Source organism: Bombus fervidus, chromosome 1 (assembly GCF_041682495.2).
Source record: "Bombus fervidus isolate BK054 chromosome 1, iyBomFerv1, whole genome shotgun sequence".
Lineage (NCBI taxonomy): Eukaryota > Metazoa > Arthropoda > Insecta > Hymenoptera > Apidae > Bombus > Bombus fervidus.
Genome location: NC_091517.1, coordinates 15,679,052 through 15,705,848, shown reverse-complemented (window position 1 = coordinate 15,705,848; position 26,797 = coordinate 15,679,052). Strand labels below are relative to the sequence as shown.

General features: G+C 36.9%; 2 protein-coding genes and 1 long non-coding RNA gene across 5 annotated transcripts in view; 1 reads left to right on the top strand and 2 right to left on the bottom strand.

Moving 5' to 3' along the window:
- Window positions 1-18,760, bottom strand: part of LOC139987772 (ankyrin repeat and SAM domain-containing protein 1A) — an 83,398-nt gene extending 64,638 nt beyond the window's left edge. The window contains exons 1-6 of one of the 2 annotated variants that reach the window (XM_072004404.1): window positions 18,620-18,760; window positions 18,439-18,554; window positions 6,085-6,165; window positions 5,478-5,634; window positions 4,416-4,561; window positions 3,995-4,117 (exon numbers count right to left, since the gene is read on the bottom strand). In XM_072004404.1, coding sequence (XP_071860505.1) covers window positions 3,995-4,117; window positions 4,416-4,561; window positions 5,478-5,634; window positions 6,085-6,165; window positions 18,439-18,542 — 611 coding nt within the window. In that variant the 5' untranslated portion in view covers window positions 18,543-18,554; window positions 18,620-18,760. Of the gene's footprint in view, window positions 1-3,994; window positions 4,118-4,415; window positions 4,562-5,477; window positions 5,635-6,084; window positions 6,166-18,438 lie in introns of both variants that reach the window. The other variant, XM_072004412.1, reaches the window with a different exon arrangement.
- A 14-nt stretch (window positions 18,761-18,774) lies between these two features.
- Window positions 18,775-26,609, top strand: LOC139987792 (transmembrane 7 superfamily member 3). 2 transcript variants are annotated; one of them, XM_072004489.1, is made up of 8 exons: window positions 18,775-19,021; window positions 20,110-20,448; window positions 22,208-22,476; window positions 23,595-23,766; window positions 23,995-24,135; window positions 24,587-24,736; window positions 25,627-25,887; window positions 26,221-26,609. In XM_072004489.1, exons 1-8 carry the CDS (start codon window positions 18,925-18,927, stop codon window positions 26,328-26,330), a joined length of 1,539 nt encoding a protein of 512 aa, XP_071860590.1. In that variant the 5' UTR covers window positions 18,775-18,924; the 3' UTR covers window positions 26,331-26,609. The 2 variants fall into 2 exon arrangements, with proteins under 2 accessions (XP_071860590.1, XP_071860596.1); XM_072004495.1 differs by lacking the exons at window positions 25,627-25,887; window positions 26,221-26,609 and adding an exon at window positions 25,301-25,566 and having other exon boundaries at window positions 24,587-24,780.
- On the bottom strand, window positions 20,994-22,212 carry LOC139987822 (uncharacterized). Its single transcript, XR_011799947.1, has 2 exons — window positions 21,913-22,212; window positions 20,994-21,762 (listed from the first exon to the last, which is right to left on the bottom strand). It is a non-coding gene; the product is annotated as an uncharacterized lncRNA (long non-coding RNA).
- Window positions 26,610-26,797: the final 188 nt, after the last annotated feature.

The following is a 26,797-nucleotide window of genomic DNA, read 5'->3' as shown; positions in this document are numbered from 1 at the left end:
GTTCTTTGATTGTTTGAGGGGGTTGAAGACGAACGTGTGTTTTGAAACGATTTAAAGAAATTGTAGAGAGAAATCGTGTTGATTGTAAGAGGTTTTGCTGTGACTATTTGCAGTTGGTGATATATATTGAGAAGGAAAATTCTAGAAAGTAACATTGTGGATTAAAGATGGAAGGGGATAGAAAGGTGTTTCAACTTTCTAGTTCAATATGAAATAAACAAGATGATTAAATAATTAGAAATGAAGTGACTCGTGTCGAGATATGTGTAAAATATGATACATAATTTCTGAAATACACAGTATTATTTAAGAACTATAATATTATTCTTCACTGCATAATAATTCAAATCAAAAACCTTTTTACCCCAAATGCATCTGAACGTAATATTAAAAATACATAAATATTCAGAGAAATACGTAAAAAAAAAAAAAAATAACGTTCACACTTCAATTTTTTTGTAATTTTTTACCGATTACTACCATGTCAATTTTACACAAATATTTCCCTTGATACCTCCACCAAACGTTATTTACAACTGCTTGGATATTTTAAATCAACGAACGGTTCGCCGACAGACTGGAAATAATAAACCAGGTGCATCGCATCCAGCTCTTCGAAATATAACGTGGAATATAACAAGAAAAAAAAATTATATGTATTTATATATGTATACTATAAATATATGTACATGGTTAAACACGTGCAAATAGCCAGAATTCGAAGAATTGTTTCGAGCCTGTGCCGAAATTCATTTTCGTTATTTAATTGTACAGCATCGGTGTAACCGATTATCCGGTTAATCTTGCATCATCCGATTGAACGATTCGATTAATCAAATAACGAAGGCTCGTGCTTACAATATCGTTTATTTAACTCAACATTTTTGCCGTGCGAAGCAACAATCACCAATTATTTGTGTAAATGCTAGTAAATCGATCGGACGTTGGCACGGAAAGCTCTCTCGTCGAATATTTCGGCGACTATTTTTCTTTATAGCGGCCGCCATTGTACGCCATTGCGAAATATAACGCGAATCCTCCGGTCTCGTTCGCGGAACCACGTTTCACCGTCACACGCCATCCCCTATCGCTTATTTTTGACATCCCTCTCTCTTTCTCTCGCTCCAATAAATCGCTCGCTGTCACACAATTTACGGTTTCGAAATTCACGCTTTGTCAAAAATACCTGTCCCATGTGTACCCTTTCGAAATTTGCTCTGGAAATGCCAACACATGGGACTGCAAAGTGAAAGAGAGAGACAGTAGTATTTATGGAAAATTGGTCGTATAAGGGAATATTTGATATTGTTTTCTTTCCTTTTTTCCTATCTCACGTGCAGTAAAATTGAAACACAATTTTTTCGTTTTTAATATCGCTCTGAATATACGCGTCTATTCGTTTTTTTTTTTTTTTTTTTATATATAATAAATATGTTTAATTCTTTGCGAATCGAGTCAAATATATCTTACCTAGATTAATCCGTATTATTAAAAGCAGGAAATAATTTGCTTATTATATTGTTTAATCATTTGCTTTTCTTATTATTATGGTCAATGACTTATTTGTATTGACATCACAATTGGTCCATGTTATATCAGAAGCAGATAATTTGTTTATCATATTACCCGATAATTTGTTTCTCATATTACCGTAGTCAATGATCTATCAGTATTGACATGTTTTTATTTAGCTTTATTCTCTCCTCGGAATAGAATGTTCTTTTTCCAATCCATCCAAAAAAACATCACTATATTACTCGCACATATAATTTTAACACCCAGACTCGTAATAACAAATGCTACTATATCACTCCCAAACAATTTCATCACCTAAACTTATACATTCTTGTAAATTTCATATTACTCCTATATACTATATTACGCCTAAAAGGTGATCAGAACATCTAAATTTTCACTTACATACTAAATCACGCACCAATTACTATCCATCAACGTTCTCTCTCATTGTTCACCGTGCGAGCGCTATGGAGCCACGATATATCCCTTCAAAAGGGAACAACGCGTGAGTGTTGGTGCGGTTATCGAAGCGTCAGAACACCTTGGCGCATAAAGGGGCATTAAACATGCCGCGATCGAGTCGGGAGGGGGAGAGGCGAGCAATCGCGGTTCAGTCGCGCAAACGTCGAACGATCTAGGTCGATACGTTTCGAAGGTAATGATTAATACGATCCTCGTAATCGAGAGGGCGGTCAGCAACGCTCACGGACAGGCAGAGTGCTATCGGTCTCCGCGAATGTATTCGATCGGAGATTCGCTCGAACGAGGAACGAGAGACCGATCGGTAGGGTGGTAATATAGGACGTGTGTAACCAGGAGAGGGTTGCGACGGATCATGGCAGTTGGAGGACGTACATACATATCGTATTCGACGGGATTACGCAACGCGGTGCTCTCTGATTGGTTCTAATGGGCAACGCTGCAAATGGCTCGACATCGTTATGGTTTGCTGAAACGAGTCCATTGTTGTTCCTAGATACAATGCAAGGGCTACATTACTCGGTAATTAGCGCGAACGATTTCAGGGGAAAAGCGTTCTCGCGAATGGAATTTTAGAAGGTGGAACGTTACGTTTCAGAGTTGGAAAAAGCGACGTGACCATACTAGGAGGAAATCTTTAGTGAATTTCTTCTTCGCTAATGTTGCACTTTTCCAAGTTTTGTTGCTTATTTTGAGCCCTTTTTTAGTTCTTGGAGTTGAGAGATGCATTGGTTCGTCCTTCATTGGTGTGTTCATTAGAATTGTTTGAAGAATATAAGGATTCGTAAATAGAGAGTTTCGTAAGGAACGTGAGTGATTATAATATTATGAACCGATTTGTATGAAAATTTCCGATTAAGAACTATGTTTCGTTCATATTGAGTAGTTTGGGTCGATACTTAATGACCTGCGAAATATTTGATAACTGTTTTAGATAAATTGATCATATAATAGGAGCGATGACATATTCGCAATTACGAGATACGTGTTCCAATTTCAGATACGTCCATTGTTTCCATCAAAATAAACTTAATTTATTGGAGATACTCTAACAAGATTAATCACAGACAACTAGTTACGACCAATTTATACGATATTATCTAGAACATACAATCAGTATTTTCTAAAAATAATAACTTTGATATTAATAAACTATAAAACTAATAAAAAATAATAATTAATTCACGATAATAATCGTCTATCCTAAGGTATACACACAGTAGTTAAAAAGATCATCATGTTTTGTCGCTCATATAGTATTGTCTAAAGTAGAAACGTGTGCGAACGATTAAAATTGAGAGTTCTTTCTTTGGGTGTCATACATCAGGCGCAAATTAATCGTGCGATGCGTGTACGCGTTCAGAAACTGAACATGTGCACGAGGTCCGGCAGGGTTCCACGAATCATGAATAATCTAGTAACGATCCTGATCTGCAATGCAATATAAAATAGATTTCATGGACAGCGGCTGTAAACGCTTGCACTCACGCTTGCTACCCTCGCATGTTGATCAAACGTCGTGCGACGATCATCGACTCAGCTTGATTAAATAAAGAGAACATGTTACTTTTGAACGATTCTGTTTAGTTATTGGATGAGTTACCATTCGCAGCTCAACTTGAGACTGGCAATATCAAGTAGAATTTTAGCTGACGTTTTTATAAAATAAACGCAAAAATTCCGATGATGAGTATACTGTGAAGTTTTTAATGGAAACAAATATCTATATTGAATTTTTCTTACTTTTCAAATAATTTATACTTTTCTATATATTATGTATATTTTTTATACGCATATGTATTCTACGTACATATTCTTTTCTTTCTATTATTCTATTCCATATACGTTATTTATGTTTCGTAATATTATACTGCTCAAAACCATTAAGGAATCATTATAAAGAAGTTGAATTGGAATTTATTTATGAAAATTATGTAATTTCAGCAAATATCATGGCTATAGGAAACATAAAAAGTACATGTTCACAAAGACTCACCTATGGCCATTTCGCGAGGCTAGATGCAGCGGGGTGTGAGGAAAAATCACCGATGAGGAAGAATTCCGAAGGGGCACGATCAGCTCTGGATACGTACTAACGAGCAATTGCACGGTTTCCAATCTATAAAAGATAATTAATTTTACAGAAGAAGCACAAAGCCAATTAGCAGCGTCATCGATTATTCATTCGGGACGATCGATAATATACGAGCAGTTTCTGAAAATCAGTTCAAAAACTGCTCGATTTTGAAGCGAACTACCATTCGATAGAGTCAAAATTATAAAGCAACTTCTAACATAGACAAAAATACAAAATAAGTGGAAAGAATACATGGAAATAAAAATAAAGGGAACAAAAATATGTGCAAATAAAAGAAGAGAAGGGGAAAAAGTAGGAAAAAATCGTACGTGCAATTTACCTGCCATATTGCGCGGCGAGATCCAGCGCGGATTCTCCCCGGCTGTTGCGGATGCTGGGGTCGCATCCGTATTGCAACAGCTGTGCCACCACTTCCGTGTGCCCATACTGTGCTGCACAGTGCAACGCCGTCTCGTTGTCCTTCGTCTGCGATCATACAAAGCCGGTATTTCGAGTTAACGGATACACTTTGTTTCGATTGCTGGCATTAGAGCGTTCCAACTCAAAACGGCACGGTTACGTGAAATTACTGACGAACAGAAGAAAAGGTAGATCTATTTGTATTGGAACGAGCGATCAGATTTTTGTCGCACGAAAACGAAGCTTAACACAGATATTAGATTGAATACGATTTCGTGATCGGTATGAATGGAATTAATACGCTATTGGAAATTTATTATTTCGGAAAGTACAAGAATCTGTTTGATACGTTTAAGAAGCATTTTTTGAAATAAAAAACGAAACAGGTAAAATATCAGTGTAATAAGAAAGAAATTATATTTCTGGTAAAATGGGGAAATAAATTTTCCGCAATTCTCAGATACAGTAAAGTAAACAAGTAAATGAGACTATGAGAGTAAATTTAAAGCATGATGTATGTAAATTCAAAATATAATTTCGTTATGTTACGAAGAAATGGTTAATCAAAATTACTTTATAAAACGCACGAACAAGTAATTTTTACTACCAAATTTTTCAGTATATTCAAATAAAAGAAAATTTCGTTTCGCAGAACTAACGTCAAAGGCTTATTCAAGGAATTCAAAATGTCTCGGGAACGTACAGAATTTCTGCGCTATTCACCGAACAACGAACGAAAATTAATTTCTAAAAAAAACTACATAAATTCCGCAGTTGAATACTTCAATAAAAGAGACATGAAATTTCATCCTCTTCCGTGATCGATATAACATAAACCAATAATTTACCTACATAACATATAATAATACCATAGTATTATAATTCATACGAAATAAAATATCGTAGCATGATTGCCAAATGAAATTAGATAAAAAAAAAAAAGAAAAAATAAAGGAAATAGCAAAAGAATAAATTTACTGACCGTAAGATTTACTTTAGGTACCGAGGGTCCTTGGGTAAGAATTAACCGCACGATTTCAGCGTCGCCCGCCCAAGCTGCCAAATGAAGCGGCGAAGAGCCTTTAGCGTCGACGACGTTAGTGGAAGCCTCATATTGGAGCAATAACTTTACCACCTCCCTAAAGATAAAAGCGTTTCCCCGAATTATCGTTAGAATGTATGTGACATCGATTAATTGCCGATCGAAAGGAATATTAATTAGAAACACGAGCTAACACAACATATACGTATGTGTAAATTATACCCGTACATTATCAGTCAAAAGTTTGGAATCATGTATAATAAGTTCCAGAAAATCAAAAAATATTTTAAATGTTATTTTACAATTCTGCTATTTTTGGAAAATTTTTTGGTAAAAACTGTTATTAAGCAAAAGATATTATGTATTAATATTTTGTAAAATTACTTTTGAATTGATAATGAAATTAGTAGATGATTCAATGTAGACACAATTGGAGAAGTTACTTCAAATTTTTAGTCGATATTGTATGTCGATGGAATTTTCATGAAATTAATTTTAATTTTAATTTTGCCAAATCAAATTTTATTGAAACATTATTGGAACATACTTGTGTCCGTTCAAAGCTGCATGGTGAAGAGCAGAATATCCACTGGCATCTTGCACGTTAGCCCCCGGACCCCGTCGTAAACTGTAAATAAATGAAATAGTTTTTTTATGAAACGTAGTAATTTCTTTGCTTTACACAACGTAACAGTTTATAATGATTTCGAATTGACATATATAAATTAAAAAAACTCTGACGTTGAATAATTTGATATTATTATCAACGTTATTAATATGTTCTTATCGACTAACAGGAAGTTGTGACAGATACGTAATGATTCATTATTGAAAGATTACAGTCATCCAGATTATTGTTATTCGAAGACTGTGTTTATATTTGATTCCTATTATTCATATATCAATACTAAAACTAAAGATTATTTTTAGATTTCATCGAAAAGTAAATGTCTCCCCATATAAAATTTTGATCTAAAAAATAAATGTACCTCAAAATCCATCAACCACACACAACGCATTAGACTTCTTGTTAAAGCTAACTTAAGTACTTCAAAATTTTTCGGACACCTATTATCACAAAAGATTGTCACAATAACACCATAAACACCATAATTTATCATTATACTATAAAATTCTATTCCTTAAAACTTGTCGTCGATAGTTCACCAGTTATCCTTGAGAAGCAACTCGCGTGCTACAACATTCTTCTAATTCTACCTCAGAAATCCTCTCACAAGACATCACATTGCAAATACCAAAATCCCAGTAAATACTCTAAGTCCCAGCAGACTGACATAGGAACCAGGCTGACATCCAAGATCTAGCCTAGAAATTCTTCTATCTCAGAATCCCAACCAAAATTTAACCTAACAACACTATACGAGCCTCTCGGGGGACGTTATCCGAAAACAAGTCCCGATATTGCGTTATTTGGCGCGACTGTTCGAAGAAACCCCGATTGTCAAGGTACGGTGGCAAGCGCCAGGGTAACGATCATCGAGCAGCGGCCGGGACCCATTTCCGCAATTAGGAATTCATGTTTACTGCCGGTAACTAATACCCGGCGGCGATACGAGCTCGCAGAGGCAAAGAATCGAGCACTCCGCGCCAACGAGTCACCGTATCGCAGAGCGCAGACAGAGTTAGGTCGCACAATGGGCCTCGCGGACAGGAACAGGTTCGCTAATGAAGCTTCCTGCATCCAACACATGTTCTCATTACTGGCCTTTGTTGCGTTCGTGGTGAGATAAACGTCCGCCGCGTTCTGCCCTCGCGCAAACACAATGTAAACGCGTCTTTGGATCCCCTAGGGACCAGTGCGACACCTTCTTTTTCGCACTTTTCTTCCCTGCGTTCACTTTTCTGGATCGCTGGATCTTTGTTGCTAGCATGGTACGATCGCAAGAAGATGATAGTCGAGTAGTTTCTCGTTATCCCGTGTTCTCTTCTCTTAAGTGGATTTGATTAGCGCCGCTGCAGGCTTGATCATTCAGTCACCGCGCCCCCTTCGAAGCGTTGAGAGCCGCACGATCAAAGCCGATCGAATTGGCCGGATTGGATGAACGGTTGTGACGAGACCAGCCGCAAAACGACGATCGGAATAAGAAAGGGAAGAATTGTTCATTGTCGTTTGATCTCTGACTTTTTTTCGTGTCCGGGGGGATTCGCGAGACAGTGACTGTTGTCAGTGACAGCTTGGAAGTTGTTATACGTATGTTTCTAATTACGAATGATGTTGGAGCATTTGTAATTTGAGCATATGTATTTGCTACTTTTTCTAAGTAATGTATTATGGTATTATAAATTTTAGTATTAGGAGTTTGGAATTTATATGTAGTTTGGAATTTGAGTATTAGGAGATCTTGATTAAATTTCTAACGAGTACCTATGGTATTAATTAACGCTACGTAGATCACGCTACGTAGAGATTTGACAGATACATATACAATCTGTTAATAGCACTGATAATTCCATATTTTTTACGCGGCTAATAATCAGGTAGATAACTCTAAAAAATATTTACCCATTAGCTAAATAACCTCGCAACATTATTTTCAAAAAATATATATAAATAAAATCAAATCAGTGGATTTCAGCAAACGTTGAAAGATACACTATTTGTGGGATTTCGAGAGAATTAGTGCTACGGAAAGACAACGTAAGAGAACGCAATATTTATCTAGCTCGATTAATACACATCATAAACGCGAGCAACCGTATTTGCTCAGTTCTCGTGCAATTCCGATATGAAGATAGACTCGTAAAAATATGTATGTTTACCCTCGTTCTTCGAACTGTCGCACACATAACTCTTGTATCGATATTAGAACCTCTCTACGTCACTATCGATATTAAATGACGTTTTTGCTGCACAAATAAAACGCGAATAAAATTCAGAATCACGTTACGTAATATCCATTCAACAATGACCATAACTTCCGACGATTTTTCAGCTTCTAGTTTATATTCCAAATATTTCAACGACCTTATAAATTGGACAAACGAATTAGAACTCAGATGACCAAGATTCGGTTAATTGTGGGTTAATTGCATTTACAATAGCTCGTGCAAAAATATTCGAACGTTTGCAAAAATCTTTTACGAATGTATTATGCGTTTTATATATTTTTAAATTTCATATATTCCATACACTTGAAAAGTCTTTTCTCTTAGTTATTCGCTTTATCGTTATAAAATAAAATAGTCGATGCTCGTGGCAATAACGACGACTCGGTCTCTGCCAAACGGAGATTAAGCGATTCGGTTGAACTTTCGATGAACTGATTATCTGATTTGCAAAGATACAATTGCCGAGTGTTGTAACAATAAACAATGGCTAATAACGGTTCTTAGCGAGCGATGTAGACCGATATCCAGGGTTTGTTGGAAATTGTCCTTCGCAAATATTCAGTAAGCTCAGCGATGTTTATCGAAGCGATAGAATGTCAACAGGCGTGTTTACAACACGATAAAAATTGCACGAATAAATGCGCGAAAACAGCCGTCACCGGTGACGATTCTACTCTAGGCGGTGCAAACAGTTACATATATCCAAAAAAAAAAATATTAAAATCAGTGGTGTAAAAGTACTTGAAAAATGTACCTATTAATTTCAGTTTCGTATATTTTGAATATTATAAATGGATAAAAAAAACGGATTGAACGAAGATAAAATTGAAATACGAACAAGTTTAATAAATATAGAATTAGATTTAGATATAGAATTTATTTTTATTTGAGATAGAAGAGAAGTAACGATTCTGAATAGATAATATACTCTAGTAGTATAGATATGTATACTCTATTTCTTATCTTACATTTTTATCTAGGATTACATAGTAATAGAAAGCTTCTTTTCCTTTTTAATGCGATGATTGAAATCTATGACAAGCCGCAGAAGATAAGAAATCTTACAATTACAGTAGTAGAAACAAACAAAAATACGATACCGTCTTAAGGAAATAATCTCTTACCGGAATAAATTCTTAAAAAGTAACCCTAATATATGAATTCCTTAATACGCAAAAAATGGAGCAAACTGGAGCTGATGAATAACATTTTAATGTGCGCTTAATCTGCCTACCTCATTTAATCTGTTCCCGACCCTAAATTCACGTATATACATATAGTTCAACATAGTTATAAAATACAATTGAAATAGATAAAAATCAAAAATAGGAATACAATCGCCAACTAGTTTTATCAGCTATTAACAACAGCTATCAATATTTGTGTATATTCATATTAGTATATTCTATATTTTGCATAAATCATTAATGATATTTATATCAGATATAGAATTCAAATCAGGAATAAGCACGGTTAAATTGAACGTAATGTGATCGAAATCCAATACAGTCTGCTGTCGTTACCCATGATCCAACGATACCAGTTCATGATTAAACGATATTCAACCTGAACAAGACAGAGCAGCGACAAAAACAAAAGAACCGGTCATTATTGTCATCGTTTTCCTCGCCTTCGAACAATTTCATTTCGATTCCCTGCGACAAGGCATCGCAGGAAAACTTCCAGTTGGATTTGCCTCATTAACAGGGACGCGCGTTCTGAATCGACGCTTACGTCGCCGAGGCTGGATCAAAGCATCGCATTCAGTTTACCCAAAACAATTACCGCGGGCCGAAGGCCTTTTCTCTGCGGAGGCGCGCGGGGCAGATCAAAGGCAGCCTCCTGGCCGCCGCCGTCGTCGTCGTCGTGGTCGTCATTAAGCAGCGAGACGTCATTAAGCTTTTGGGATAGCGGCACTTTAAATCATCGGCACGCGACACTTATGTTCATAGGAGGATCGTTCAAGGCATTCGCCACTCGGCAAGGGCAGGCAGCTTACCCGCCACTCGACGAGAGGCCTCTAATCCATTGTAACTAAAGATCAAAAACGAGAGAAACTGTCGATTTTGCCCAACGCAAACTCGCCCTCGACAGAGTCAGAGTCGGGACTCGTTTGTTCTGACGACTCGCAAGCAAAACCGAGAGAGTCAAGTGGCGGGGGCGGCCACCAGGATTCCGGTGGGGCGGCAAGAAAAAGAAACGAACACTCAAGGGTTACGCGAGTGCGCCTCGCAACGCTTGGAAGTTCGAGGAGCTTTTGGCCGAACCAGAAGAATAGGAAAGAGCTAACGCAGAGAGGAGGACGGCACGTGTTGAATTTCCCTCTTTCTTTCTTGCCACCCCCTTTTTCATTCCGTCCGTTTCTCACCCCTCCCCTTCTCTGTCCCCGTGTCCGCCTCCGCCACCGCCGACGACTGAGTCCTCTCGCTTGCGCCTTTCTCGCTCTCTTCTGCGGACAGAGCCGCGCGTATTTATTTTCCGCGCCCTAACAACGGGACGGGGGTGGTAGCCGGCTCTCTTCAAGCCGAGTACACACGGAGAAACGACGTAACTCCGACGAACGCGTGTATATGCACGCCGGAATACCAACTCAGCCGTAGCTTGTACTCATGTGTATACATCAGCGTGCGTGTACATGGTAGAGGACGTTTCAGTTGTAGCGGCCCGCATAAAGTGGATAAGAACGATCAAAAAAATAATTTTTGTTCTTGTTGAGGTTTCTTGATGTCAAAGAGACGTGAAGACGAGCGACTTATAATGTATGGAATTGACTGTTGCCATTTTTATGAAATTTCAATAAAAATTTAAATAAACAATTAAAGGAGCCATACAGAAGTCATATTGATCAGTTTAGATTCTAAAATACTCAAATATTGATTGCTACAAACTGTTTGTTGTTGAATCTCTTCTTTTACAGTAAAGAATAATATGCATTAGGCAATTGAATAAATTGTAGGACGTACGTTGCTTCGAATGAATTATAATTACCTAACGCTTTGCGAAGCTTTTGCATAGAAATTTGCTCATTACTAGACACGGTGCTTACATATTTTCTTATATACCGTGTATACCTAGCTTTCAAAATATAATAACTACGAAGAATGAAATTAAATTTAAGCGCAAATTATTAAAGATAATTCGCTTAGAGAAACGAATCTTAGATTCTTACTTTTCTAAGCTTAAATAACATCTAGCTTTAGAAACACCCTATACAAATGTATACGCAAGCACTGTCGGAATGGCCACGCTCGTCTTCCTGTGTCTCTCTCATGTTAGACCAGCCGGGAACGTTTGACTCTTCCTTTCTTTTAGCCAGCCCCTTCTCTCTTTCTCGAACTCTCTCTAGTTGCTTCAGCGAGCCACCAACTCCGTCCTTCCTCGTCTGTCGCACCCTCAACGCCGACTCGCTTGCCCCATTCATCGAGTTTATCCGCTTGCCCAAGTTCCTTAATTAAACCCTGAAGATTGTCTGCAAAAAGGACATCGCCCAGTGCCCTCGACGTCTATGAACATTACGAATTGGACAACGAGGGGACATGAAAGATACAGATAGGTAGCAGGAGCGTGCGGATCCTCGAATGAAAGCACCGTTGCACCGTCTGTCAAGCATCTATAATGGCAATTTCTTGCTGGTTTTAATCAAGACGCCGAACGATCAACGACAAAAATGACCCGTTTCCTGGGATAATTGTAGTGAACGTTTTTGCCCGGCGACCCCAGACAAATGGAACACGTGTCAGAGTATCGTAAATGCCGATCGAAGTACGTGGGAATCCCATAGACTAGACTGTGGACCTTCTTGGGGTCAAATTATTTTCTGACAGATTGCTATTATTTATTATTTTTAGCTGAAGATCTTTAGCACACCAATTATATATTAAGCTATTTATAATTGTTATAGAAAGATTGGAAAAGGGTGCTGTATAAGTTGAGTGTGTGAGTTACTAACGTGGAACAATGGTTAACAAACGCTAATATCGCGTTAACGCTATGATCGCTAGAGTCTATTCACATTGACGTCAAAAGTTAACAAAATGATTAACGAAGTGATTCTTATGTCTGTAGGAAATACGGGTAACTATGAATATTTGATCAGTGTAAAGATGAAAATGAAAAAGTGCATAAATAGATAAAGTAAATGTGTATGCTGTGTGCTAATATGTAGTTAGCACTCGTGCGGCGCTAGTGTCGCATCATTGATCGTCACAGCGTTAACGAAGCTTAAGTGGTCACTGCAATTGGAACTAGATGACCTGTGCTAGGAAGAGTATTGAAGATAAACGATTTAAAGTTTCATGATTGCAGTAGGGTATGGTATTATAGCAGAGATTTGCTTTCAGTTGAATGTTCAAATGTTTAACTCATTTTGTAATTTATCCAACATCCGTAGTGGTAAATGTCCCCATTCTTCTTGTCATTCTTTTCTTTTTTTCTGTTTGTTAACGTCTCATTTTCACAATGCGAAATGATAAAATGCGAAATGATAAAATGCGAAATACGGGATATCACAATTGCGTAATAAGTCCTACAATTGAAAAGATGATTCCGCACCAAGTGTACGTAACGTGAAATAATATTTTTCTATGCGCGGTCTTTGTTTCCAAGAAAGTCGAGTTTGAATATACGTTGAGATGCGCACTTGACTTACAATAAACCACGACCTTATGAATGTCCCTCGAGACTTCCATTGTATTTAGATGCAAAGCGAGCAGAATTTGTAGCGTAGGAATGTAGCATACAATACATGTTAAACATTAAAATAACTTTTGTCGAGATATAATTTTATCATTCAACAATCTTTTTTCATTCATAAGACAAACACGTTTCATATAACATAAATAAGTAACGAAATATACCATTTGAATTTTTGAGCAGAAATTTTATTCCATAGTTTTTAAATTTACCCTCGCAAAATCAATTCATACTGTCTTGGACCAGCAGCATTTGTTTATTATTATCAAGGACAGGTTAATTGTTATGCGATTGAAAATGCAAAATGCTATCATAAAAAATGTAAATAATATTTTAGGATATCAGAAACGAAAGATATTAGGATAATTTTTCTAACGTTGTACTCACTTTTAAAAAATATTGATAGGCACTAATAATAGGATCATTACGATTGTATTAACTGGGATTATAAAAGATCAATGAACAAGAACAATAACATCTAAAACGAAGGAGCGGTCGATATCATTGAATTATGCAATTTTCCCCGCTAATCGACAATCAGAAACCGAGTAATATCAAGGGATAAGTGAACTTCTATTACCTTTCGGTTCCACGGATGGGACTGTGAACGCGCCTTCAAGTCGGAAGAAGAGAGTACAGAGGAGGAAGTCTAGGGGAATCGACCGAGACTGATTGAAACATGAACGAAAAGTACGAACTAAAAAGAAAAAGAATAAATATACGAACAGAAGAAATGAAAAAAGGAGAAGAAGACACTTGACAAAAATCATAAAATAAGAAAGAAAGAAAGAAATTCTTTCACAAAGAAGGTATCATAGAATAAAATTTCAAAGAGACGCGATAATATAGAAAAAGAACACCGAGAGCAAAAAAGTAGATCGCACCAAACTAAGGAAAAAGAAATGAAAATTACAAAAGAATTCAATGGACAAGACAACGAGGGTGCAATAATGTAAAAGGGAATGTCCGTACATATGTGAGACAGTGTTGAACAGGGAATAATCGAAAACAAGAAAAAGAGCACATACGTGACACAGAAGAGGAAATAAGAAGGGAAGCCAGACGACAAAGAGAGAAACAGTAGACACAGGGGCCAAAATGTAGCGAGGGTGAAGACACGCGAGGGCTGTTAGAGCGTCAATCGATAAATTCCTCCGACGTGGAAGAGGGGCCACGATACGTGCTGATGTCGCGAAAAGGTCCTTCCTCGCAAACACTCCAAGTGTCACTCCGGAAAGGTGAGAGAAAAAGAGCGGGGAGGGGAAACTCTCTTCTACTTGCACTTTATGCAGTTTCGCACCCCTCAGGGAAAAGCGGTGGATCTCTGTCTCTCTATATATCTTTCTCTGTCTCTTAAAGGGAGGATCGTCCATCGATCCATGATAGAAACGAATATACAAGGGAGATATCCACGTCGTGAGAGACTGGCTTGTCTGTCGACTAATTATCCCCTCGTCGATCGTTTAACGCACCGATTCCTCCTTCCGGAGGAGTGGAGAACGAACAAAACATTACAACGATATCGGTCGAGTATAATAGAATCGAGTACTCTCTCCTCGGTAATTCGAAAATTTGATACTATTTTAGAAAGACAACAACGAATCTGATATGAATAGAGACGAAGATCTTAGACGATCTTAGACGAATTTGAATTAACCGCCCTTGTGTCGCGACATGGATAACCTGGTTACAAGGTTCGACGTACAAGAAAATTGAGAAATTGACCTATATGGCGAGTCGAGAGAGAGTAGATAACATGGATATTAGTTTGAAGTGGAATTTTCGAAGGTTGGAAAGTTGGAAAATAGAGTTTCAGTACATTCTAATAAAATAAATAAAACCTCAATTGATTGGTGATTTTCAAAGGTCACATTTCAGTAAGTTAATCTCATGACATGAAGATACAATATCGTTTGAATGTAAATTTTTCATATTTTATATTGCACGAGTTTTTTGGAGCATAAACGCATGGCTAAAAATTCAGCCTAAATTCCATACCTTAGTATTCATCCTGGGGATGAAATAAATGAAAACAAGACCGTTGAAATCTTTATTTTCGAATAAAGAAACTCGAAACCGTCGAAGGGGCTTTATCAGATCCACGGTCATAAATTGAAAAGCAAGTTTCTCGGTGGCAGGGATTCCGTGACGGGCCAACGGTGTGCCCAAGAGACATCAAAGAGAGGCGAAGTTATCGCGGCCGGGCGATGACGTTAAAAGTTCTGGTCCGCGGGAGACCAAGTCGCCGAAGGCGATGTTTCTATCGAAGGGAAGCCCTTGCCATGGCCTCCGGGGGCTGTGATTAAAATTATTGCCCGACCCAAAGCCAACACGCCGTGCAAACAAAGGATAAACACATTCGCGGACACCGGTACACTATAAGTGGTACGATTAGCATCGCAAAATGTTTCTCGTTTGTCCCGTGAGTGTCGCTGGTATCGCGGAAGTAGCGCGCGCGCGGGATGCACAAGCGCGTTTTATATTGCTTTCCTGTGATCTCTTGAAGCGTCAGGGAGGGAACAAAAGATAAAAGAAGACAAGAGAGGCGAAATGAAGCAGGAGAACAGAAACTATAGGAGAGAAAGGGTAAAGAGCTTTGGTGGAGAAAGTTGCCGTGGGCAAGCTTTGTAGTTATGGACAAGTTGCACGACTGCGACTGGTGACGAGCAAAAGGGGCAATTTGTTAGAAGAGGAGCCGAGAAGCGCTTTCGTCGTGATACATTTAGGACTCTGAGCTTGATCCCGACATTCTGTCCTTTTTTCGCCCGATTCGCCGCGTCTTCTCTCTTAGAGAAAAAGAGTGGGAGAAGTGCTTCTTCCCTTCTATTCCTTTCCACTCTATCCCCTCTCTGAACCGTCACCCCTCTCTTTCTCTTTCGCCCCGGAAGGTTTTTGCTTCGTGACAATCGGTGTTAAAATGCGTGAATGCACTCGAAACACGCACGCCTGCTTCTACAGGAGCACGCGGCAGAGACCTCTCGAAAACAAACGGTGGTTTCTCTCGTCCCGTAGCCAACGTGACTTAATTAATGAAAGCGTGCGCGAGAAGCATCGACAAAGTCGTCTTTGTCGAGAAGTTCGCGGCACTGGGTCAATACAGACCGCCGCGCCGACCGACCGTTTCGATTAATCGCGCCCCCTACTCATTGATCTGCTTCGACCCGTCGATCGGGTATCGGGTCAGGCAAAGGAATCTATTACGATTCCAAATTCGATTGAGTCCGGAGAGCTCGCGATTAGAGAAGTTGACAGTGATTTGTCGAGCGAGTCGATTACATTCCTGGGTGAATTAATTCGCGAGTTACGTAGAACTGGTTTGTTAGCAGTTACGAGCACGTGCACGGTTATTTAGATGGCGGTTTTTTAAGCCGAGACGGACTAACTAGGAAGGATGACTAAGTTATTAGACCGACTGTTTTTTACACTGAAACGAGATGAACATGGGACTCACTGTTCTCGTGCAGCAGTTATTACGTACATGGAACGCATTAGTCTCTTAGAGAAATGCTTCCCAACGTTATATTGTAGAAAAATCGTATATATATTTTTCAAAACCGACAATAAAAGAAATTAAATTTATTTGAATTTAGGAAATTTTATGTAAATAGAATTATATATTTGATATAATATATTACAACCTGTTCTATTTACAGAAGTATAATTCAAGATAATATTACTAGTTCAAATTATTAGTTTTTTTAAACATCCATATTCCTTCACAAACAAATATATACCATATATACCATTATTTGTACTTGGCTTATCTAATATAAGCTCTTTTTTGTTTTATTTAATCTATTATCGACTGCACAAATTGTTTTTTCGAATATTTATCTAACATAATTGTCTAATATTAGAAAAGCAATTTTTCATGTTACTTTTTCAGTATATTCCCTATTAATCTCTAAATCCAATTAACGCAACCACGGAGCAAGGTTCACAAAGGTTATTTCCTTAGGCATCACAGAATAAGGACAAAAATATTCGAGCTCAGTCGCGCCATCTTCACCGATCTATCACGACGAGGTTATCATTGACCCTTGAAAATAAATGAGTACCCAAATAAGCCTGTTTATCTGCTCCCATAAATAGAAAGTAGCAGGATCCGATAAGTCGCAAGGAAACGTAGTTACGTACTTCCAGACTTAGAAGCACAGATCGATCTTTCGTTTTCTCGACAGTTTTATCTCGTTAATTTAATTAACTGTTACCGCGTAAAGTAACAACAAGCCGTCTTTAAATTTAAAGGAATTGCGCGTTAAAGGAATTGCGCGTCTAGCCGCTAAAATGTTCGCTACGAATTAATAATTGATAGCGAACTCAGGGTTGTGCGTCCATGTCGTAACGCATCTTGGCATGTATCGTTGTACACACAGCGAACGCGTCGGCAGGGTGATTCATGGTCACGGTGAAATCATGAATAATCACTGGACAATAACGTGGGTAACACGCGCATACGGGAGCATTATTCTACTCTACAGATATTCAGAGCAAAACTGATTACGCTCGGTAGAATTATGATGCCCGCGTTTAGTTCCACGCGGCGATTGTATAATATGTTACAGGGAAAATGCTGGATTATTAAGCGTTGCGCGGCAAAAAGGTAGCCCGGAGGATACGGGAATTCGTGTTCGAACGACGGCTGTTGCAGTTTTTATAAAACATGAACAGTGATTCCAATTACGGACCACGAGACACGAAATTGGTCGTCTATTAAAAATATATCACACTAACGGTGGAAGACGTGTAGAGGATAATTACAATATTAAAAAAAATGAAAGAAGAGGAAGGGAAAAAAGATAATAATAACAATACAGCACCGTTGGTTACACTAAGGTTCGTTCGCTTAATTAATATGAAAACTATCGAACGGAACAGATTCCCGGTATTAACGGTACAAACGGCGGGACACGCTCCACGAGTTTCTCTCTGGCAAACTGTCGGAATTAATTGGAAAAATGCAGCGATCAATCGAGCGTAGGTAATTTAACGCAGGTACCGGTACGTGTAATGACTCGTCCACATCCGTTTATGCCCAAAACACAGTTATCTGTGCTCGATTAATTGAGCAAACACGGAAGTGCTCGAAGGATCGGATGAAAGGAAACAATCGGATGTGCAGTCAATACCGTATAAACACTTTATCATCGAAGCACGAATGATCAGTAGCTGCAATTCGAAAAGAACGTGGACACGTAACACTAATCTCTCGATGAATTGACAGACATCGAGGCAATTTTTCATATAATTGAGGCAACACAGTGTATACGAAATCAAAGGTATCGCGTGAAACACGATATAGAATGCATAAACGGGAAAAGAAGCAAGGAAAAGCAAAGTCTGGTACGGTGACACCCACCTTGCCAGTGGACCACTCCTCTTCGCTCGTTGACCCAAAATCTTCTCGACCACGGTGACATTTCCGCTTCTCGCTGCCTCCAGCAGCTCCTGGTCCTTCCCCATGGTCCATTTACACTGTAATCAAAGTCTGGTGTTCACTTGCACACTTGTCAATTTCTGTTTTTACTATGATTACTCGCGTTTCATTGATCCAGCGTGGCCATCTTGGGCCGACTGCGCCGCCACCTTGCGGTCACTTCGCGAAATAACCGCGACACACGGTAGCGCGACAGAGAAAAGAGTACTCGGGCAGACTATGATTGGCTATTCGAGAGCAAGACAGAACGACGGTAGCCGAGACTCGAAGTATACCGTGCTCAGGCATGTAGCCGACTGTCAAGTACCAGCTGTTGCGCCGTACTGATTTTCCGTGGCTTCACGCCGACTCGGCTTTGCGGCAATTTAATCGAATAAGTGTGTCACGCGGCTCGTAACTCTGATCGACATGAACCGCACTTTTGTCGGAGAGCTGTTAATCTTTCTGTTACTCATCATTGGCAGCTTAGCTAGGGAAAAATCATCAGATACACTATCTCTCACTGGTAAGCACACATAACCTCAAAGTACAATATCGCGTCCTGATGATCTTTTTCGTACGTAATTCTTCAGCTGGCTGAAAACTTTCATCGTTAAACGCTGTTAAAACGATTTCAAACACGAAACGAATTAATTTCGTCGATCGTGTTTATGTTCTTCGGTAGACAGAACATTTAGAGATAAAGGAATTTTAGATTGTTTTTGTACAGCATAACCTTTTATGTTGATGTAAATACAGGGTTATTTATAATACTTATCTGGAATATTAAATCTTTTGTTGTCCGGGGAAGATACGAAACTATAATGGAATAAGTTAGTTAAAAAGTATGTTGTGTATATGGATTAAGTTATTAAAGATTGTTTTTTAATTGTACTTTCTATCTATCGTGTAAAATTGTTTAAATAGAACAATAAGATAGTACAATGTATGAATAATAGTATATAGAAATAAAATAATAGAAATTGTAAATGTAAGGTAAAATAAAAGAGTTGAAGTAAGAAACAAGAATGAAAGTAACACTTTAATAAAAGTATCTTTACTTGAAGATATTCTTTTACATACATTTACTCTCATTTTTATACTACCATGTTTATTTTTAAATGTAGCTGGATATATTAGATATATTCATCATCTTTCATCAATACAATGTGATAAGAAACTAAATATACTTATATTTAGAAAGTGATAAATATAGTTGTACTTAGAGATAATCAAACCATTATAGTTTTTGAAAAAACATTTGCTTAATAATCAAACACACACACACACATATATCTATATGTATCGATATGACCAACAAGCTTATTTAGCACTTATATGAAATTGTACTAATTTCACTAATAGATATACACAAAAGTTTTTGCCATCCCAATTCCTATCTGATATAAGCCAAACACGTAAGAATATCAAAACTATTGCAAGAGAAATGAGTTTCGATTTATCATATGTGGAAACAATCTATATCAGAATAATATTATAATTTGTTTCTCTTGGAAATAGAATTCTATAGAATTGTTTCAACGTAACATAACAAATCATTGCTACGAAGAACTAGTGGAGAAATGTAAATATAATGTATGATACATTTTACAGATGGAAGTGTATTACAGGTGAATTTAACTAATCTTCATGATTCTCTGCCATACATGAGACAAGTATCTATCAAAGCCAGTAGCAATGCAACATTTAACATAACCAACATTTCCTCCAGTGCTTCTTTCATTATCTTTCAAATTCATACCTACCAACACAATGTCACGCTGTCTTATGATAAAGATTATCTTAATAAAATTTCAAACAGAAGCGTATTTGGATCAAACATTGGCCTTTTCTCTAGGCTAACCCCAAACATAGTAACGCAACTATTCGTGAAAAACGATAATGTCCACGACGTTAATGGTCTACTCGCTGTTGTTGCTTACCACGATAAAGGTGAGTACCATCGCTTGTAACGCATAAACTTGTCGATTAGACTATTGTTCTATTGTTCCCTATATTACAAATCTTTAAAGCTTAACATACGCAGTATTCATTGTTACGCAAATCAAATTTCAAGTATTAGGTTGTTCCAAAAGTTTTTTCCGTTTTATAAGGAAATAATAGATGTAGTAGTAAAACAAAATGGATCATACATAATTCAATAAAATCACATAAAATTAAAAATGTTGTGCGTCAATTATTTCCTTATAAAACGAAATAAATTTTTGGGACAACCCAATATACATTTATAACATAAACCTAAACGAGAATCGATAATGCATAATAGGGATCATATTATAAACTATTGGTTCAGATATAACACTGCAAACTCGACCTTTCAAGCAATATAAAACGATATACAGGGTGACCAATTTACTATTGTCGTAACATTAAAACACCTTTACCTAAAAATATTTGTATAAACTATTAAAAATTAATTCAACAAATTAAAGGGAGAAAAATTTCAATATTTATTAATAAAGACATTTTTCAAAAGAAACGTCAATTCTGCTTTAAAATTCTTTTATACTCTCGCTGCATGCCTGATTATTAATCCTATTTTAGAAAATATCCAAATAATAACATTTGTTAATCCTTGTATCTTATAATTATAACTCCATTTATCCTTCCGAATTTCATGTAAATATATTTCAAAATCTGCTTTTGTCGAAATACCGACCTGTCGATGTCCTATGACCCTTATTGTTAGCATCATACCCATTACTTCCTTCACGAGTGGTCACAATTCGCACAATTCATCAGTATGTACACCACACTGGTGCGATACAAAGAGATTAAAAATGGCTTTCAATGGCTCTACACTCCTTAGTCCTCGTACTCGTCTATAGAGTATCACGCCACAAAGAAAGGAACGTATTCGATAAAAGCGACCCTCACACCTCGCGTTATTTTATCCTGATGTACTTGATATCCTATGTAGTACAGTTGTATTAAGTAGATTCCAATTTGGTATTTTCTTTTTATTAATAATTGACTATTTTGTGATATTTTCATGTTCCAGCATTTAATATTATACGGGCTGTGAAATGTAACCTAATTTTATTATCTGATATATTTTTCTCGTAGCCAATGTATAAAAAAATTTCTCTCATGAAATTCTTATAGGTTTACTTGCATAATATGATGAAATGATATTCACCTTATTAAAAAAGATTGGATTGTAACATGTGAGAACACCTGTGTAATCTTTGTTCCTCCTTAATACCTCCACATAAATTGAAAATAATTATATGCGAGACCCAGATACTACAAATAACATAGTACATATTAATAGAAATAATGTTTCTTCGCATATCAAAGATAAAATACTTTAGTAAAATTAGGTGGCATCTAAGGAAAATTAATATATTAAATATATGAATATAAAACATATTTATCTTCATAGACTTTATATACACAAAAATTAAAAGATGTAATTAGAATCGTTGAAACCAGATGCACCGATTTTTCCTTCACTTAAAACATTTTGAATACCATTTCTAGCAACTCCAACTATCTGTTCTAATATGATCTAAAATTGGTGGAACGTATTTCCTGCAATCACGACCTCTAAAATGATAATAGTTAACGGCCCAGCCTGTATATCGTCGTCTGTTCCGTTTCATATACAGACACGAAGCGGGTTCGATAATAAATTTCCCATTGCAAAGAACGATCAATCCTGTCCATCAGTTCATTGTTCTCTCCGCAGCACCCATACCGGGTGGATGCAACATGGAATTCAATACAGAGATCGCGCCGTACGCGAGCGTGCAGACACTCGACACGATGGTGATCGTCGACGTGCAACCCGCCTCGGTACCGTTGAACGACAGCGTAAAACTCACTTGCGAAAAAAATCCTGTGGAAGTCGAGATGTATCAGATATTCCTGAATGAGCAGGACTTCAGTATCAATAGTTATTTCATGGCTATTACAAGCATGCTGACTGTTACGGATGTCAAGAAAAACGGAGTAAAGGTACTTACTGGAAGGTTTACAACTTCTATTCAGCGATTTATTTATTATATTGCATACATTTCTGAGACTGCAAATATGAAAGGGTTGTTCAATTTGATTCTAGGGTTTGATTATATTGTATTGATGGAATAAATAATATTTAATCAGGAATAAATTATGTTTAAGTTGTAGTCGGACTGGAAATTAATTCTATATAGCATATTCGACATTATCAGTGGTGTCAAGGGTTTATTTATTGCCTAAATTTTTGTGACCTACATATGAAAGTTAGTTTTCAGAAATCTCTTTTTGATTCTTATTTTTTCAATGTTTCCTTTTTATTCATTCTTTAATTTATTCATAGAAAAAAGTTCAGCAATGTACCTTTCTTCTAAGAGGATAATGACGGTTAACTGCATAAAAATTATGTGCACGGAGAATCTGAACTTTTCTATGATTAATGACACAGCAAGAGCAAAAATTCATGTCCAGCTGTGGATTTAACAATCCGATTAATTCATTCGGTTGCTGTAACATGTTTGAGCGAAATTTACTTTCAAACCTTCGAAAACATGTTTATTCCACTGGTCGAATTGTAAATAACTGCCATTTTGAATACTAAATTAGGAAGAAAAATAATTTTTCCTTCGAAGAACAATATTCAATCAATGCAATTGTATGAATTTTTAATCAAGCAATGCTGCAATTCTAAAACGTTCACTTAAAAAGTATTCGTTTTGATTAACTGAACACTTCAATTTTTAACGATTACTTTAACTATCCACACAAAACATTTATGCAAAAGTTAATCGATTTAAAGGACAAAATACAATTAAAGGTTCAAAATAGTTTTATTAAATCGTTAAACAGAATTATACAATTTTATTATAATACTGTTGTAATTACACTTACAAATAAAGTATACTTTTGATTAATCATTAATTAGTTGATTGATCCAACATTGTATGCCAAAAGTAACAATGAAACATGATATTAAATTATTATTATTGATAACAATTTCATGTACATAATTAATCAAACGTGCACTTGCGTAATATATTCAAACATTTTCAGATATCAAATGAATGCATGTAAATCGTGGCTTACAATTCTAATGTGAGAAAAATTTTGTCCAATAGGTAGTGAATCCTGTGATTTCCTCTCCGATGAGGCGAGTGTTCAGCGCGTACACCGGAGTTGGCTCCGTTTACGTCGCACTGGCTACTTACGAGAAATATTCCGCGGCCTACGTGCCAGCATTTTCATACGCTTGTCATCCCACAATCGATCTTGCCTCCTGTGATGTTTTACGTACGTGTTTTATTACGCATACAAAAATCACATGAATAAAACATGATAAGTGCATCTTTTAATATTAATGTCACTTGGTGCCTAAAAAAGTGTATTTTGTAATTAATCAAATAGTAGTTTTACGAAGAAGATCGTTTAACTTGTCATGTTTTCTTTTGTGCTTTCTACATATAAAAATTATTGTCGGTATCGCGAGAAATAATCATTATATTTGATGCTTTCTTTCAGCCAATTTACTTTCCAAGATCATCTGCGCTTTCTGTTTCTTCATCGGATTGTTATCAATATGCTTCGGGCACCATCACCTTAAAGCCGATATGGCACTGCCGATATTTTTCACTGGAACAGTGATCGGTTACGCTGCAGTAGGTATGTATTAACAATAACATAATACATCATTCGACTTTCCCTCGAACTCCTGCTTTCTATTTTCCAACGATAAGTAAATGATATTGTTATTTTTGTTTGATGAAGACTTTGCAGAATTACCATGTTAATAATTGTCCATACGTCGCTTCACAAAGTAATAAAGATCTTAAAAAATTCAGTAAAAGATGACAATAAAAAGTATCAGGATTATAAACAATATTAGTTACACATCTACTATACTTTTTATGTTGATTAAGTACAGGGAAAACTAAAAATAATACGCCGTCAGAAATGACGAAAGTACAAAGTTTCTCTCTTATTAAATTTACGTAACGAAATTCCTTTGTCCACAATCCGATTCTATGATACAGAGAATTTCATTCTACGATAATCAATTTCCAAACATAACAAGTGCATCTAATATGTAACGATCGTATCCCGTTTGTTGCAGGGGATATTTTAATCGCCATGGGAATAGGCCTGTGTTTCACGATATTCTGGTTGGCGTGCCAGTGGTACCTCCCAATTTTCTTTAGCGGGATAATGTTTAACATGACGCTGGGCTTCCTCTTCGCGTGTATCGTTTACTTCCAGTCCCCGGGTACGGAAGAACCTCCCGGAAATCCATTTCCAAACGAAAAGCCGGTAAACATATCCGGAAATAAATGCCGTATCCGTGCACACCGTTCGAGGAAAGATCACAAGGAGTTGTAGTAAATTATAGGAAAATAATGAATCGCCGGCTTAAAAGCGGGCGAGAGGAGTAACGCGAAAAGAAAAGGGGGTGAGAGGCAGAAAGAGAGATGGAGAGAGAGAGAAAGGGAGAGCTCACCGCCCCCGAAGTTAGTTGGAGTTTGGCGAAGGGATGAAGCACAGTCAGAGAGTCCCCCTGTAGCTTTTATCAATGTTGTTCGCTCATGTGGAAACTTCGTCTGCCGAATCCCCCTATGCAGCAGTGGCGGGCATTCGCGTTACCTCCTACCTTTCTCACCATAACCATCCTCCATCACTATCGCATACACACGCATAGACACTTACACGATAAAAATCATCACGTAGAGAAAAGCGCATACATAGACCAACTCCCTGTGCGAACTCCCACGAACCGATCTAACCAGCTTGAAAGATTCGCATTTACCTAATTGTGTCCCTTGTATTTATTTAGCTCCGGGACCTATTTAGATTACACGGTCTATGCATGCGTAACTGCACGGAGTATCGGTCCCGATCTACCCTGTCGACAGATGATCGACTTGGTCACCCTCTCTCTGTTCACCGTGTTCGTCTTTGGCACAGTTTGATTACATTCTCCGTGGTTTATGTAATTAGCGTGAAGATATAGCTACAACGGCAAAGATCTTGTGTTTTTATCTTTCAACGTGTTTCTATATAATAACGATAACGACAGGCGTTTGGAAATGGGATTCGTGAGCTACTTTTGCAAAAATAGGTGAGTTATATAATGATGTTTACGTTTCGATGCTTTTCCAGATTCGTTTATAATTCTGCAAAACGACTGGGTATTTTGGTCGCTGTTCATAACCTTGGCCCTTGGTATGAGTATGATCATGACTATAATATTTCAATTTGGTTTTGTCATGACTTGTTCCATAATTGCGTCCTTCATGATAATCCTGCCACTTGATTATTGGACTGGTTCTGCTCTGAAATATATTGTAATAAATATCATAAGAAGGATGACCGTCGAGGGTTTCAATTTAGCCGTAGTCCGACCACCATCTGAAGCTAATGGTATCACGTTTTATATATTTATATCTGACTGTTCATTACTTGAGAGTAATTATACTCTGTTCAAATTCAATTGTTTGCTCAATATCACTTTCGATTATCAATATCGCAAATAACCACTTGTATTTGTTAACTTTTGAAAAGTATATTTATATATTATATTATGATTTTATGCTAAGCATTTGCAACTTGCCACACTCGATATTATATATTCTTTTAGAAATGTTGAGCAATCAATAGAAATTTGAGATAAGCTATAATTAAAACTGTTCTTTAAATTAGTCAAAGTAGTAGTTATTTCGTTAGAATTTTTCAAGCAATATGCTACCGTTTCAGATATAGCCTTGGTCATATTCTGGTCATGTTTGGTGCTATATCGCATCTGGAAGCAATGGTGCAGAATAGGTGTACTAGATCTGGCGGAAAGAACTCCATTACTTCGTTGAACATTTTAAAAATGTAAATGTTAATTTTAAATGTTAAATGTTAAAAATCGAAAATTATGTATATGGCGATAGATATATATATATACATACATAATGTAACAAAGCCAATCAACTTCGCAATCTTCCATTTACAAAGTTTATATACGAAATAAATTTCAAACGAATTTTTATATCGCGTTATTACGATTTAAGTGAAATGTAACTTACTGTTGAGAGCTTATGTGATATAATAATTACTAAGTAATAATATATAATAATAAGTACGTTTATATAAATATACCTGGTGTTCGTTTCATTAACAATATAACCATATATTTATTTTGAAGAATAAATACGACGTACAAATACATACTTAAACATTCAGACAAAATGAACGTTCTGAAGTAACGCTTACACCCTTTGTTTCCTTCATCTGTCAAATAAATGTTATTATAGTCCTTAATAAATAAAATGTTATTTATTACGAG